The following is a 14770-nucleotide window of genomic DNA, read 5'->3' on the forward strand; positions in this document are numbered from 1 at the left end:
GAAGAGTAGTGTCCAGGCACAACAGTGATAGACATTGTGCCCCATGAGGTAGAGAAGAAGGTCCATGGTGTTCCCTTGACATGTGTCATGGGAATGTCTTCATTCAAGCATGCAGTGTGAATACACACACGCACAGACACATACACACACAGTGAGCAGGAAACCAAGCAAAAATGGGATGAGAAACCCAAAATGAAACTGTCATTTCCGCAGTTTGTATATGTGTTAACTGGGCAACTGCACTCACATGTATACAGACATACACTGCAAAAATCATTAGTGAAAGAGGCATGGCACTGTATCTGTTTCATCCTGTGAAAGCTGGTGTTTGAATTCACCCACCACCTCCCAGTCACACAGTCTTGGTCACTATTATTAATACATATTTTTTAACTCTTATCGACCTACCTGCCTACCTGCCTACCTATCTCTCTCCATAGCCCTGGCTGTCCTGGAACTCACTATGTAGACCAGGCTGTCCAGAAGTACCCCTTACATCTCCTTCCATGTGTGGGCGTATAAAGGTTGCATGAATAACAAATGGATTCAGAGCTGGTGTTGCATCCAATTAGTTGAAACCTGCTGATTGTTTCAGGGTAGAGGAGACACCTGGGAGTCTGAAGACACATCAGTGCTACCTCATTGGTAGGGTTTGTCTCCTCATCTGTAAAGCTGGTTGCAGTCACCGTTAGTGCCTGTGTTTGATGTCCCCGTGCTGGGCAAACGAGAAGTATTCAAGGCAGGCAGTTTCATATCTTTCCTTCACAGTATTTCCTGTTCTTCTTCCTTACAAACCTTGTTCTGATGTGTAACTTTTTTTTTTTTGTTTTGTTTTTTGGTTTCAAAGTGACAGTTACATTGGATGTAGAATAAAGTCCTTGACACAGTGGTGGCTTACGCAGGGGTTCAGAACTGTCCTGCATAAGGCTTCATCAGCAGATGTCAGGCCCTTGATTTCCATAACTCTGACACCCTGTCTTTCTCTTAGACCGCTGTTTGTCCTGCGGTAGGAAGAACCCTGTGTCCTTCCATCCCCTCTTTGAGGGTGGGCTCTGTCAGAGTTGCCGGGTGAGTCTTCCTGCCCCTTCCTCCTGTCACGTCCTTTCCCCTGTCCAGGCCCCCAGCCCAGTTCCTGCTCCAGGCACTAGTGAACAGCTTCCCAGGGCACATTCACCCCCACTTCCTGTTTGGGGGACAGGTGCTGCAGCAGAGAAGGCCCTCCAATCACATGCACTGTCACTGAAGAGCATGCCAGGCCACCGGTTAGGGCCCCAGCCAGCTTGCTAGCCAGGCCTGGCTGAGGTCAGGCCTGTGGTCTCACGTGCTTCTCTCTGGTGGTCAGGATCGCTTCCTGGAGCTCTTCTACATGTATGATGAGGACGGCTATCAGTCCTACTGCACCGTGTGCTGCGAGGGCCGGGAGCTGCTTCTCTGCAGCAACACCAGCTGCTGCAGGTGAGTGGGGGGCCGGACAAGAGGGCCTCAGATCCCCGGGGGACCTCACAGTTCCTGCAGTCTGTAGGCAGCGAAAACCAAACAGAAAAAGCACCCCGTCGATAGATAGTCTGTGGAATCTGGTGCTCACGGGCATGAACTGCATTGATGCATAGTGCTGGACTCAGGTCAATGTGCCCGTGAGGTCAGCCCCGTGAGGTTTCTGTTGAAAGGCTCTAGACCTGAAGGGAGTGTGAAGGTTCCATATTCAAGAAGGGGTTTGTTAACCTATATCTCAAAATACGTGGAGGCCGGAGGCTGAGCATCAGGCAGGAGATCTAACTGGGCCTACATGACAAATGTCTGGTAATCTTGGTGCCCACTCTCTCTGGATACTCTGATACAGGTGCTTCTGTGTGGAGTGTCTGGAGGTGCTGGTGGGGACAGGGACAGCCGAGGATGCCAAGCTGAAGGAACCCTGGAGCTGCTATATGTGCATCCCACAGCGCTGCCATGGTGTCCTCAGGCGCAGGAAGGATTGGAACATGCGCCTGCAAGACTTCTTCACGACTGATCCTGACCTCGAAGAATTTGTAAGCCATCGGCTCTGTGTAGTCCCATGCAATTACAGTACCCGAGAATCTGAATCCTGTGCATCTGTACAAGCAAGAGTCAGGCCTTTAATCTCAGAATGTAGGAGACAGAGACAAACCTATCTCTGAGTTCAATGATAGCCCGGTCTACATAGTGAGTTCCTGGCCAGTCATGGCTACCTACATCGTGAGATCCTGTATCAAAACAGCCAAAGAAAATTATAGTAACAGGCATAGAAACAAAGGCTGGAATCTCAGCACAGAAAGCTGAGCCATGAACTTTGTGATGAGTTTGAGGGTAGCCTATGTTAGTGAGGTCAAGGCCAGCTGGGAACGTGCAGCGAGATTCCATCTCTGCTACCTCACAGAGCCCTGAGAGCCCTTGCGAGTCAACACCTCTAGCCGACAATTCTCTTTCCAGTGCCTTCTGAGGAGGGAACAAGACGGAATGTTCGGAGCCTGTGGGTGACGAGCAGCTGCTCCCACATTGTAGGAGTTGATCTCCTGTTCTTAGAGGCCTTGGCAGTGACTGGTCCAGTTCCTTATCTGGCTCTGTGTGTCCCTCCTATCTAAGGACAGCATGGCCAGCCTGTGGCTAATGCTTTCTTCCCGGTTCCCATCAAAGCCTCTGGGCACAGGAGGATGGATGGGCACTCGGAGGCATCACTCTCTTTGCTTATCTGGCAGGAGCCGCCCAAGTTGTACCCAGCAATTCCCGCAGCCAGGAGGAGGCCCATTAGAGTCCTGTCCCTGTTTGATGGAATTGCGACAGGTGAGTCTGAGGCAATGAAAGACGCTTCTAGGCGGGCTGAAGGTGTCTCCCCTGTGACAGTTGTGGACCGTCGGCTTGCTGGCAAGCCCCTCAGTCTGGGCTCTTTTCTAGTTTTTCCTGTTTGTGTGCACGCAGGAATCAGTCAGCATGCACAGCACTCTTGGTCTGCTGTGGCTCATGCAGGGTGCTTGCTCCCCTTTTCAAAGGACACACTTCTTAGCTCTTTGCATTTTAACCTTTGTTCTTAAACTTTTCCTTCTGTGTGCATAGATACATTGGTGGTCAGTTAGGTAGCAACTACCTTCCTCAGTCCTGGTTCCTTTCCATGTCGTGAGCCGTCCCCTGCATGGAAGGAGAGAGCATGGCCACTATGGGCGACGCTGTGAGGGCCCCTGGAGTCGACACGGCTGCTCTGAAGCAACAGTGATGGAGTGAGGGGATGGATCCTCATTCCCCTGTCCTCACATTTCTATTTGATCCCTCACAGGGTACTTGGTGCTCAAAGAGTTGGGTATCAAAGTGGAAAAGTACGTCGCCTCCGAAGTCTGTTCAGAGTCCATCGCTGTGGGAACCGTTAAGCATGAAGGCCATATCAAATACGTGGATGACGTCAGGAAAATCACAAAGAAAAATGTAAGGGTGACCTTTTTCCTGGAGTTCATCTCATCTTACTTATCCCTCTTCTATACCCTGGACTTGACCTGATATCATGGCATACTGTCCCCATCCCTCGGGTCCAGGGTTGCAGGTAGTGGAAGCTGTGGACACGTTAGAAAAAAAGTATAAATAGGGCAATTTGAGGTATAATTCAAGATTCTGTAGTTCTGTTAGAACATGAGCATTGAGGTGTCTGGCATCAAACATTTAGTGGCAAAGGATGATTTTAGAATTGGTGTTTTTTGTTTCATTTATTTTTGTTTTTAAATTTTCCCCCAGAATCCAAGGTTTTAGTTCGTCCTTCCTCAGGCTCATCCTAGTCCTGTTTTTCCCTCAGATTGAGGAGTGGGGCCCATTTGACTTGGTGATTGGTGGAAGCCCTTGCAATGACCTCTCCAATGTCAATCCCGCCAGGAAAGGCCTATATGGTGAGTAGATTGAGTGGGTTTGTGACCCCTGCAGGGCCTCTATCAGCAGTGTGAGTTCAGGTGGAATAGGCTCGTAGTGTTGTTCAGCATGGCTCATAGCTTAGGCCAGATTCTGTTTGTCATTCCAGGGCACAACAGGTACAGGTTTTCCTTTACTGCTGTGTCCTTGGAAAACTCTTGGTTTGGGGAAGTTGAGGCTTGTGTTGATTGAACTCCATTTTCCAATGCTCTTACCAATATAGAGGGCACCGGCAGGCTCTTCTTTGAGTTTTACCACTTGCTGAATTATACACGCCCCAAGGAGGGCGACAACCGTCCATTCTTCTGGATGTTTGAGAATGTGGTAGCCATGAAGGTCAACGACAAGAAAGACATCTCCCGATTCTTGGCGGTGAGTCCATTGTCAGGGAAACTAGGCAGGGAAGGCAACACTAACACAGAAGGCTGCTCGATGTTGCTGAGCAGTGGATTTCCTTACTAGAGGATGAACGATTCCAGGCTTTTTGAATGTAGGTGATCCATTTAGGTCACCCCTTCCTTCTTAGTCAGCACTTATGCTATCTTCTATTTGTATTGATAATCGCTGATGTAAGGTCTGTGGGGAAATTAATAGGCTTTTGTCTTTCCATCTCTTGGTTTGTTTTCCTTCATTTTTAAGCTTTACTTTGTATGTGTGCACACAGGCACACCTGCCATGCTGCATGTTTGAAGGTCACAGGATTACTTTGGAGTCCATTCTCTCCACAATGTGGCTTCTGGAACTCAAACTCTGGTCATCAGCATAAAAGCACCCAAGCCTGCTGAACCATCCTGCTGGCTCTGTTCTTCTTTTTGAAGATGGTCTCACGTAGCCCTGGCTTTCCTTGAACCCTTAATCTTCCTGTCTCTGCCTGTAGAGAGCTGGGATTACAGGTGTGCACCACCGCAGCTAGCTTATAAGTTATCTGGCGTTGAGGGATAGAGCTGTCTTCAACCGGTGCTTAGGTGTGCATTCTCTGCCTGCACAACCTTCTGCAAATAGAATTTGCTCATGAATCAATGTGGGCAGGTCTGATCTCATCTCTTTATCCACCATCATGCATTGATCTCTCCAGCCAGCCTCTGGGTGGGAACTGGTCTGTCTCGTTGTTTAGCTAGGAAAGCCTGGTCGCCCGCCGGGTCAGACCTGGGTTGACTGACAGCTGAGTCTTGAGGTGTCCCCTGCAGCTCCCCTTCTCTTCCTGCAGTGTAACCCAGTGATGATCGATGCCATCAAGGTTTCTGCCGCTCACAGGGCCCGATACTTCTGGGGCAACCTCCCTGGGATGAACAGGTAAGAACCCTGAGCGGGACAGGTAACAGACAGCCAAGTTATATACAAGTCTGACTGACATTCTGACTTTCTTCTTCCTTTTTTTAAAAAAATTGTATTTATTTATTATGTGTACAGTATTCTGCCTGCATGTATGCCTAAATGCCTGAAGAGGGCAGCAGATCTTCTTTCAGATGTTTGTGAGCCACCATGTGGTTGCTGGGAATTGAACTCAAGACCTGGAAGAGCAGCCATGCTCTTAACCTGTGCCATCTCTCCAGCCCAATATTCCAACTTTCTAGTCCAGTGGTTCTCAACCTGTGGGCAGTGATCCCTGGGGGGAACACACAGATCTGTCCAATGACACTTTCATAGGGTTCGCATATCAGATATCCTGCATATGTTTCCTAACAGTAGCAAAATTATATTTATGAAGTCACAATGAAATAATTTCATGGTTGGTGTCACCACAGCATGAGGAACTGTATTAAAGGGTCGAGGCATTAGGAAGGTTGAGAACCACTGTCTAGAAAGGATGCTCTGAATGAGTGGAGCACTGGCTAGGAGGACTCCTGGGCCAGCTGCCTTGCTCTAGCTGCAGGGCGGGCGGGCGTTTCTCAAGGTCCCCAGGATGACAGAACTATGAAGCCTCCCTGTTCTTCCTGCTGTGCCGTCTTCCATTGCAAATGTTGAGTGTCAAGGACACCATTCCTTCTGCCCCTGAGATGGTGTGGGTCCTGAACTAGGCCCTTGGTGACCAACCCAGGGCTGAGCGGAGGCATTAATGGTAATAGCATGGTGGCTGAGAAGTGGTGGTCAGTGGTTAAGCTCACTTGCTGCCCTTGCAGACTCGTGGAACTTCACAGCCATCTGTACTACAAATGGTCTGATACCCTCTTGTCACCCGAGGGGTCCAGGAATGCACCTGGGATGCAAGTAACACATGCAGACAAACCATTCATAAAAATGTAATCTTTGCCCCTCCCCATATTCCCTACTTGATCCATCCAGTATAGCTTTCCCTTTACCTCTCTGTACCTCTATGTTCTATTTCCTTTTTCTTTGGATTCCCCCATGTCCCTACTGTGTACCTAATCTCTGATGTGTGGCAGCACACACATTGAAGGCTTAAAAGTTACTATGCACATATAAGGGAGAATACACAATATTTGACCTTTTGGGTCTGGGTTATTTCAATCAGGATTTTTTACCCCCTGGCTCCATCCGTTTACCTTCACATTTCATTATTTTGTTTTTCTTAATAGCTGAATAATTCCATTGTATAAAGTTATGACATTCTCACTGAACATTCATTAATTGACAGACTTCTAGGCTGTTCCCAACTTCTGGCCATCATGACTAGGGCAGCATGAACATGGCTGAGCAAGTGACTCTTTACTAGGGTGTAGAGTCTTTTGGGTATATCATCAAGAGTGGTTATAGTGGGATCTTGAGGCAGATCCATTTCCAATTTCCTGACGAACTGCCACACTGCCCATAATGCCTGAACCAATTTGCACACCCACCGGGAACAAATAAGTGTTTCCCTCTGCACCCACAACCTTGCCCCCACAAGCTGTTATTTGTTTTATTGGTCTTGTCCATTCTGACTGATAGACGATGAAATCTCATTTATAATTTCATTTAATTTTTTTTCTTTTTCTTTCTCTATTTTCCTTTTTCCTTTTCTTCCTTTTTATCTTTTGGAGACAATGTTTCTTTTTTTTAAGATTTATTTATTATGTATACAGTGTTCTGCCTACATATATGCCTGCAGGTCAGAAGATGGCACCAGATCTCATTACAGATGGTTGTGAGCCACCATATGGTTGCTGGGAATTGAACTCAGGACCTCTGGAGGAACAGCCAGTGGTCTTAACTGCTGAGCCATCTCCAGCCTGAGACAGTATTTCTCTGTGTATCCCTGGCTGTCCTGTAACTAGCTCTATAGTACAGGCTGGCCTTGAATTCACAGAGATCTGCCTGCCTCTGCCTCCCAAGTGCTGGGATTAATGGCATGTGCCACTGCTGTCCATCTATAATTTATACTTTCATAATGGCTAGGAATGTTGAATATTTAACTGTGCCTCAGCCATTTGTATTTCATATTTTGAGGAATTATTCACTACTTCTGTTCCCCATCTTTTAGTTCTTTATTGTAGATACTAACCCTCTTATCAGATACATAATTTGATAGGATCTTATCCTATTCTATAGGCTGCAATTTTGCCACAAGATGGTATCCTCTGCCCTGTAGAAGCTTCATAAGTTCATAGCATCCTATATATTAGTTATTGGTCTTAGTATTCTTTTCCATGGAGTCTGAGGCTCTCTTCTGTGAGGGTGCCAGGTATGGATGTGATATGCTGATAATACTTTCATACATATAATTTATTTTTATAAATAGCACAGAATCTGGCTCCCTCTAATTTTCTCAGTCAGTATTTCCCACCCTTTTATCATGAACCAAAAGTTGCTGAGTCAAGGGAGTTTATACACAAGCGGTTCGCTCTGTAAGGGCCTGATTATCTATGCTTGCTTTCAAGACCGTGCTAATGAAGACACTACATGCAATGGTATTGACCATCTCTGACCTGCCATGAGCTCTGATAAGCAATTTTAGATATTGGCCAAGTGTGGCTGGAGTTGGAGCCTGTAGTAGGGTGGACCAGGTTTTTTTGTGTGGGGTGGGGTGGGGAGTATCATTAATCACTTAATCACTGGAGCTGGCTGAGCGATTGGTTACCATACCATGTTTATTCTTGGGCTACCCTGTGCTAACTTACCCAGCCATCAAGCTCTTTCATAGCTGCTGTGTTGCCCATTAAGTGGTAGAGCCTGTTGATAGTTCTTGTGGAGTGGACAAGCTAAGGAGGGTAGCTTGGCAAATGTGGATGTGGACGGCAAGAGGGCCCATTCAGTAGAACAGAAGCGATGCAGCCATGTGAATAATGAGAATCTGATGCCGAAGGAAGGACTCTGGATTGTGGGACCCATGGGTTTCCCGAGACAAGCTTCAAAACTTGTGTTTTTCCCAAGGTCAGGAACACCTTGGGAAGAAACTGAAGGTATAGGTGTAAGAAATTCCATCTAAACACAATGCTGCTTACTTAAATGTTGGCATTGGAAATCATGGGACATTGCTAACATGAGATGCATTTTTGCCTAGTGGGAGGAAAAGAGGAAGACAGAAAGATGTAAATGAAGTGGTGATGAGTATTGTCTATCCAAGAGGATGTCAACCACTGGAGAGACTTGTTAGATGTTGGTTAACAAGAGGAGTCTGATTTGATACACTAAGCATTTGAGGTCTAGGCAGATACAGACTGCACTAGCTAATACCTGCTGGTTTATCATCCATCACTGATGCAGTCTTTTTTTTTTTTTTTTTTTTAATTATACCTATGTGTGTGCCTGTGTGTGCTATGAACACCTGAAAGCTTTATGTTGGTCTTCATCATCCACTCTTGGGTCCCTGTGGTTATACTTGACCACGCTCCACTACCTGTGTTGAAGTTTGTGTGGATCTTGAATCTGCACAGATCCAGGCTTGCTCTGACTCTTCTTTCTTGGTCTCAGTGTCAGGCTCATGAATACCTCATGGGTGGCTAGAAGGCTGTCAGGGCTGGGTGTGATTTCCTTAACTGCCTCCATTGCAACGTCTCTGAGGTATTCGGGTCCTCTGATAGGGGCTGGTGTAGATCATTGCTTCTGTGTACAGATGTGGACAGGTTTCTGCTTTGACACCCAGCTCTTGACATTTGAATCCACAGAAGGAGCAGTCACTGAAGGTCTTTCATGGGACGGTGGCATTACAATCGCTGGCCTTCTGAGCTCCCGTCTCTAGCAGTGTCCGTGTAAATGGAGTCTTTCTGTCCAGCCAGCAACTCCCAAATACCTGGCAGCTGCTTCCCAAATTACTACACAGAGACTCATTAATTACAAATGCTTGGCTAGTATCTCAGGCTTATTACCAACCAGCTCTTACACTTAAATTAACCCATAATTCTTATCTATGTTTAGCCATGTGGCTTGGTACCTTTTGTCAAGACATCATTCTCATCTTGCTTCCTCTCCGTCTGCCTGGCGACTCCTGACTCTGCCCTTCCTCTTCCCAGCATTCTTAAGTCTGGTTGCCCTACCTATACTTTCTGCCTGGCTACTGGCCAATCAGCATTTTATTAAACCAATTCAAGTGACAAATCTTTACAATGTACAAGAGGGTTATTCCGTGGCATTATGTCTCATAGTAAAGATGCCCATGGTGATCTAGACCAAGGTGATAGTGCTGTCTATATATAACAGTGAAAGAAGACGTTCTGGTTTGCACAGGACTTGGTTTCCCCATTAATGCATGTCATTCAGTGGTAGCAAGACATGTGTGGGTAGTGGGCTGTCATTAGGCATTTTGGCACAGCCTTATGCTCTCACCAGGATGGTTTGCATTTGATGTTTATGACATGATCATCACCAAAGTACACTTAGAATCAGATTCTGGAGCTGGGGAACTGGCTAGGCAGTTCAGAGTCCTTGTTGCTCTTGGTTCTGTTCCCAGTGCCCAATATCCTGCAGGATTCTAGTTCTTTCCACTTTCATGGCCTGTGTCTGCATGTGGTGCTCTTATAAACACAGGGGAACACGCATACACATTTAAAAAAATTAAATTTTATTTAAAAAGCTAGATTCTCTCCTCACCTGACTTGTGAGGTCTCTAGTGTAGACCTCCAGGGCAGATGCTGGAGAGTAACGGGTTTTGGCTGTTCCCAGGCCCGTGATAGCTTCAAAGAATGATAAGCTCGAGCTGCAGGACTGCTTGGAGTTCAGTAGGACAGCAAAGGTAAGATGCTGAGTGGTCTATGCTGCACCTTCTGGAAAACTGACCTTGGCTCTATCCACGTGGCTCCTGCTCACTCCCTCACACTCCTGGTGCTGGGCCTCTTTCCTCTCCCCACAGAACTGTTCTGTCCCTTCTTTGAGTACAGAGTAGGAGATGTTCTTGGTGAATAACCTCAGTAAGAAAATGCAAGCGGGCTCTGCAGTGGTTAATGCTGGAGGTCCAGAGGCTGTGCTGCAGGTGATCTCTGCTCTAAGGAGCAGTGGCGGATGCTGTGAAGTCAGAGACGCACAGGAAGGCCTCTGAGTGCCTGCTCCTCCATGTCTGCGAAAAGTGAAGGCCTGTTGCCCAAGCTCTGGTTGGCCATTCTGAGTCTGGATGGTTTTTGCTCTTAATGACCCTTTTGATCAGTAACTGGTGTCTTGGCCCCCATGTGCTCCTTCATGGTCACTTTTGGCCAAAATTTATGTGGCATTTGTGAGAAGCAGAAAGAATCTCTTCATGTCAGTCTCTGTCCTCTCTCTGTGTGTGCCCATCCCTGCCACCTCTCCTAACTCATGCCTTCCATCCTCTGCCCTCTGGATTCTTCTGAGACTGACCCCACGTGGAAGCCTTCTGTGCTCACCCCGAAATGTTTTTCCCCCTCCAGTTAAAGAAAGTACAGACAATAACCACCAAGTCGAACTCCATCAGACAGGGGAAAAACCAGCTTTTCCCTGTAGTCATGAATGGCAAGGACGATGTTTTGTGGTGTACTGAGCTCGAAAGGTGAGCTGCACTTGGAGAGGGAAGCCGTGGGGACAAAGGCAGAAAGGGGAAATGGGTGGAGAAAGATGGGGTGGTGGACGCCTTTCTCCACTGTCCTGATGGTTTCCTGTCTCAATATCCTTTCAGTGAGAGAGCTGCGGAAACTCTGCTTTACCCCGAGTCCCGCTCAGGGGTCCTTCTTGCTCTAGTCTTTGGATTCTCGTACCTTTGTTGTGCAGAGCAGCCATCTCATTGATTTCAGTTGTTGTTTTTTGGATGACACAGGGTCTCTAAGGAGTTCTGGCTGTCCGGGAGCTGACTGTGTAGACTAGGACGGCCTTGAACTCAGAGAGAGATCCTCCTGCCCCTCTCCCCTCCTTTTTTGAGGCAGGTTTTCTCTGTGTGTATCCCTGACTGTCCAGGATCTCGCTCTGTAGACCAGGCTGGCCTCGAACTCATGGAGACCCGCTCCTCTGTCTCCGAGTGCTGGGATTAAAGGTGTGCACCACCACTTGCCCTCTTTTCCAGATAGTTTTGTATGAACTATTTCATGAAGGTGTTAGTGCTCCATATTTCATTGGGTATTGGTTTCCTTTCTGGTCCCCTGGCTGAGCAAGAACTCACTGTAGTCTAGGCACGCCTGTGCTTCACCCTCCTGAATGTTCGCCTTATAAATGTGAACCACCGTGGCCCAAGTCATTTTTTTTTTAACAGTTCATTTTCAAATTTGAACATATTTACCCTTCTCCCTCAACTCTATCACTACCCTCTCCACTCTCCACTCCCATTCACCCAATTTAGGTTTTACTATTCCCCCTTTGCTCATCAAGTCCCTTTTGTCCTCCCCAGCTATTCTTTTTTATTATTATTATTTATTTTACAATACTATTCAGTTCTACATAATAGCCACAGATTCCCTTGTTCTCTCCCTTCCTGTCCCCCTCCCCTTCCCCCCAGCACACCTCCCATTCCCACCTCCTCCAGATCAAGGTCTCCCCCGAGGACTGGGATCAACCTGATAAACTCAGTCCAGGCAGGTCCAGTCCCCTCCTCCCAGATTGAGCCAAGCGTCCCTGCATAAGTCCCAGGTTTCAAACAGCTAACTCATGCAACGAGCCCAGGACCTGGTACCACTGCCTAGATGCCTCCCAAACAGATCAAGCCAATCAATCCCCAGCTATTCTTACAGCGTGGACTCTGGCCTGCTGTGTAATAAGCCCAGCAGGGTTCACGTCAACTGACTTTCCAATTCCTGGGAATGCCAGTAGGTTTTTACCCAATGCTGGGATTCCTGCCTTCCCCCACTCTATAGTGAGCATTCCATCACAATACTGTGAGTTCTGCACCTGCTTGTTATGTCTAGAAACAGTTCACTGCCCTCTTCTACAAATGTTCCCGGGTCCACGGGCTGGCAACACTAATTATGTCCATGCTGCAGCTTGTTCTGGAATTTGAAAGTTCTGTTTAAAGTGATTCATGAGGTGTGATTGGTACTGTGTAGATGCTGGGAATAACAAGGCTGGGCCTGAGGTGGTGAATTCCTGCAGGTAACATTAGAGCTGTCGTAAGCCCGCTGTACTGAGGATCAGCCTTTGTCCTCTTCAGCAGCCTGGAGGAAGTCCCTTTGGCAAGCTCTGGAATTATTCTTCTCTTAATATTTTGTGACAGAGAGAGAGAGAGAGAGAGAGAGAGAGAGAGAGAGAGAGAGAGAGAGAGAGAGAGAGAGAGAGAGATGTGTGTGTACATGTGCTCATGCAGCTATGGTATCTGTGAGCCCCCTGTGTTTGGCATTGAAAATCTTGTCTTTTGTTTTCCCTCTGAAAACAAATTGCTTGACTTCTCATTATGTTTTGAAGCCAAATACATGTGTCTTCTGGCTGACCAGTTCACATTAAGCATTTAAGAATGGTTCTAGATACATGTCTGCTGGCTGACTGGCAGTCATTCATGGGTCAATTCACATTGAAGAAGCAGCCTTGCATGGAATGTAAGGGACAGGGGCACAATCCCTGTGAAGGTGCACAGCCCTGGGTCACTGTCACTGTCAGCTGTCAGCAAGTGTTCTGAGGAACCAGTGGAACTGGTCATCTGGAAGGTTCCTTTGAGCCTAATAGTCCTGACTGAAGCCTGCTAGCTTTCCTAAGCCTAGGCTTCCAGAACACAGCTGTTCTTGGTGTGCTGGGGACATGGGCCCTTCTAACCTTGTGTCTTTTCACTCTGTGCTCTCCCAGGATCTTCGGCTTTCCTGCCCACTACACTGACGTCTCCAACATGGGCCGTGGCGCCCGCCAGAAGCTGCTGGGAAGGTCCTGGAGTGTGCCAGTCATCAGACATCTCTTTGCCCCCTTGAAGGACTACTTTGCATGTGAATAGTTCTACCCAGGACTGGGGTGCTCTTGGTGGGGGCCAGGTCCCCAGAGTCACCCTCTCCCTGAAGGCACCTCACCCCTCCCCTCCCTCACTCAGCTCACCTGTTTGGGGCCTCACCTCACTGTGTACCTCAGCTTTCTCCTGTTCAGTGGGAGCAGAGCCTCCTGGCCCTTGCAGGGAGCTCAAGGTGCTCCCTCCATATGCACAGCTCAGACCTGGCTGCTTAGAGTAGCCCGACACGGTGCTCATGTTTTCTTATCTTGAAACTTGAAAACTTGAAGTAGATAGTAATAGGGCTTTTTTCCCCTCCTGGGTTAATCAGTCAGAAGTGTTGGCTAAGATACCAAAATCATAGCTCTCCCAGTACTCAGGTTAATGCTGCAAAATCACTTCAGGTTTGTTTTTAAATAACCTGTGCTCCACATTTATTTACTAGAGGACGCTAGTGCCATGTGGGCTCAGATGAACAAGGTCAAGGGGCCAGAAATGTTTTCGTTTTTTGTTTTTTAATTTTCCCTAGGGATAGTAGAAGATGAAAAGGTTTATGACTTAGGTCTTACTGGCACCTTCCCCTTGCTTTGCAAGGGCTGGAGTCCTTTTGGTCTTGTAGCATTTCCCAGTATGATGATGATGTCAGCAGGGATGACATCATCATCACATTCAGGGCTATTTCCCCCAAGATTCCCTGGGCAGGGGCCCATGTAGCTAATCCTCAAGAAGACTGGAATAGACTGTTTTGAGCTCAGGGAGGGGGGTGGCCCCTCTTTCATGTGTGAGGGACATGAAGGAGGGAGTTTAGCTAAACTTTTTCCCCACTCCCTCTCTCCAAATGATGGAGCCTCCTCCCCCACAGCTCAGGTCTCCAGAGAAGTATGATCCTCTAATACTAGGGCCAGAAGCACATCATTTTCCCTTATCTGAGAGATGATGGGGAAACCACAGTGAGAAACTTGGATCCTCTGGAGATTTTTAAAACCGTTTTACCCCATGATCCATTGTGTTTTTAAGGGGCATTCTTTTTTAGGGACATCACTGGAGATGAGAAAAGCTGCATTTCAGAAATGCTATCTCAATGGTTTTTAACACCTTTTACTCTGATTACTGGTGCTATTTTGTAGAAAAAGGACAACCTTGTCGCACTGGGGGGCTTTTTATACACTTTTTACGACTCTCAGACTTCTATTTTCATGGTTAACATTTTCATTAAAGTTTTTTTTATTATTATTTTTTTATTTTGGTAATGGAGCAGTGTCACAAGTGTGGGGAAACTGCCTTGTTTCAACAGTTTTGTCTCCTGCTTTTTAAGTTTTAGGCAGAAAGCTAACAGATGCCTAGAATTTTCCTTCCTGTTTGATTAAAGTTGTATTTCTCTAATCTTGTGTGTGTTCATCTGCTGGTGTGTGCTGACATGCACAGGATGTCTGTGCTCTCTACATCGTGGAGCTTGGTCTACTTCCAGGTTTTGCCATCCAAGATCAGGCACATCCATGTGAGTTCTAGGCCAGCCTGGGCTACATTGTGAATAAAACCTTAGCTTGCTGGATCACATGGAAAATCATAACAAAGATAAATATCCCTACTTGTAGCATTCTTGGTTAGTTACCATAATTATCCTGAAAGTTAGTTTAGTGGCCAACTTAATTC

At 47.0% G+C, this 14770-nt stretch overlaps 1 protein-coding gene across 9 annotated transcripts in view; it reads left to right on the forward strand.

The window, feature by feature from the left end:
* The window catches only part of LOC102913727 (DNA (cytosine-5)-methyltransferase 3B), a 39326-nt gene extending 24826 nt beyond the window's left edge, over window positions 1-14500 (forward strand). For 5 of the 9 annotated variants that reach the window (XM_076570896.1, XM_076570889.1, XM_076570890.1 and 2 more), the window contains 11 exons: window positions 989-1068; window positions 1343-1455; window positions 1841-2027; window positions 2715-2799; window positions 3287-3432; window positions 3794-3884; window positions 4127-4275; window positions 5111-5196; window positions 9943-10012; window positions 10659-10777; window positions 12988-14500. In XM_076570896.1, coding sequence (XP_076427011.1) covers window positions 989-1068; window positions 1343-1455; window positions 1841-2027; window positions 2715-2799; window positions 3287-3432; window positions 3794-3884; window positions 4127-4275; window positions 5111-5196; window positions 9943-10012; window positions 10659-10777; window positions 12988-13129 — 1268 coding nt within the window. In that variant the 3' untranslated portion in view covers window positions 13130-14500. The remainder of the gene's footprint in view (window positions 1-988; window positions 1069-1342; window positions 1456-1840; window positions 2028-2714; window positions 2800-3286; window positions 3433-3793; window positions 3885-4126; window positions 4276-5110; window positions 5197-9942; window positions 10013-10658; window positions 10778-12987) is intronic. The other 4 variants (XM_076570893.1, XM_076570895.1, XM_076570891.1 and 1 more) reach the window with 1 other exon arrangement.
* Window positions 14501-14770: the final 270 nt, after the last annotated feature.

Source organism: Peromyscus maniculatus, chromosome 4 (genome assembly GCF_049852395.1).
Source record: "Peromyscus maniculatus bairdii isolate BWxNUB_F1_BW_parent chromosome 4, HU_Pman_BW_mat_3.1, whole genome shotgun sequence".
In the NCBI taxonomy this organism is placed as follows: Eukaryota; Metazoa; Chordata; class Mammalia; order Rodentia; family Cricetidae; genus Peromyscus; species Peromyscus maniculatus.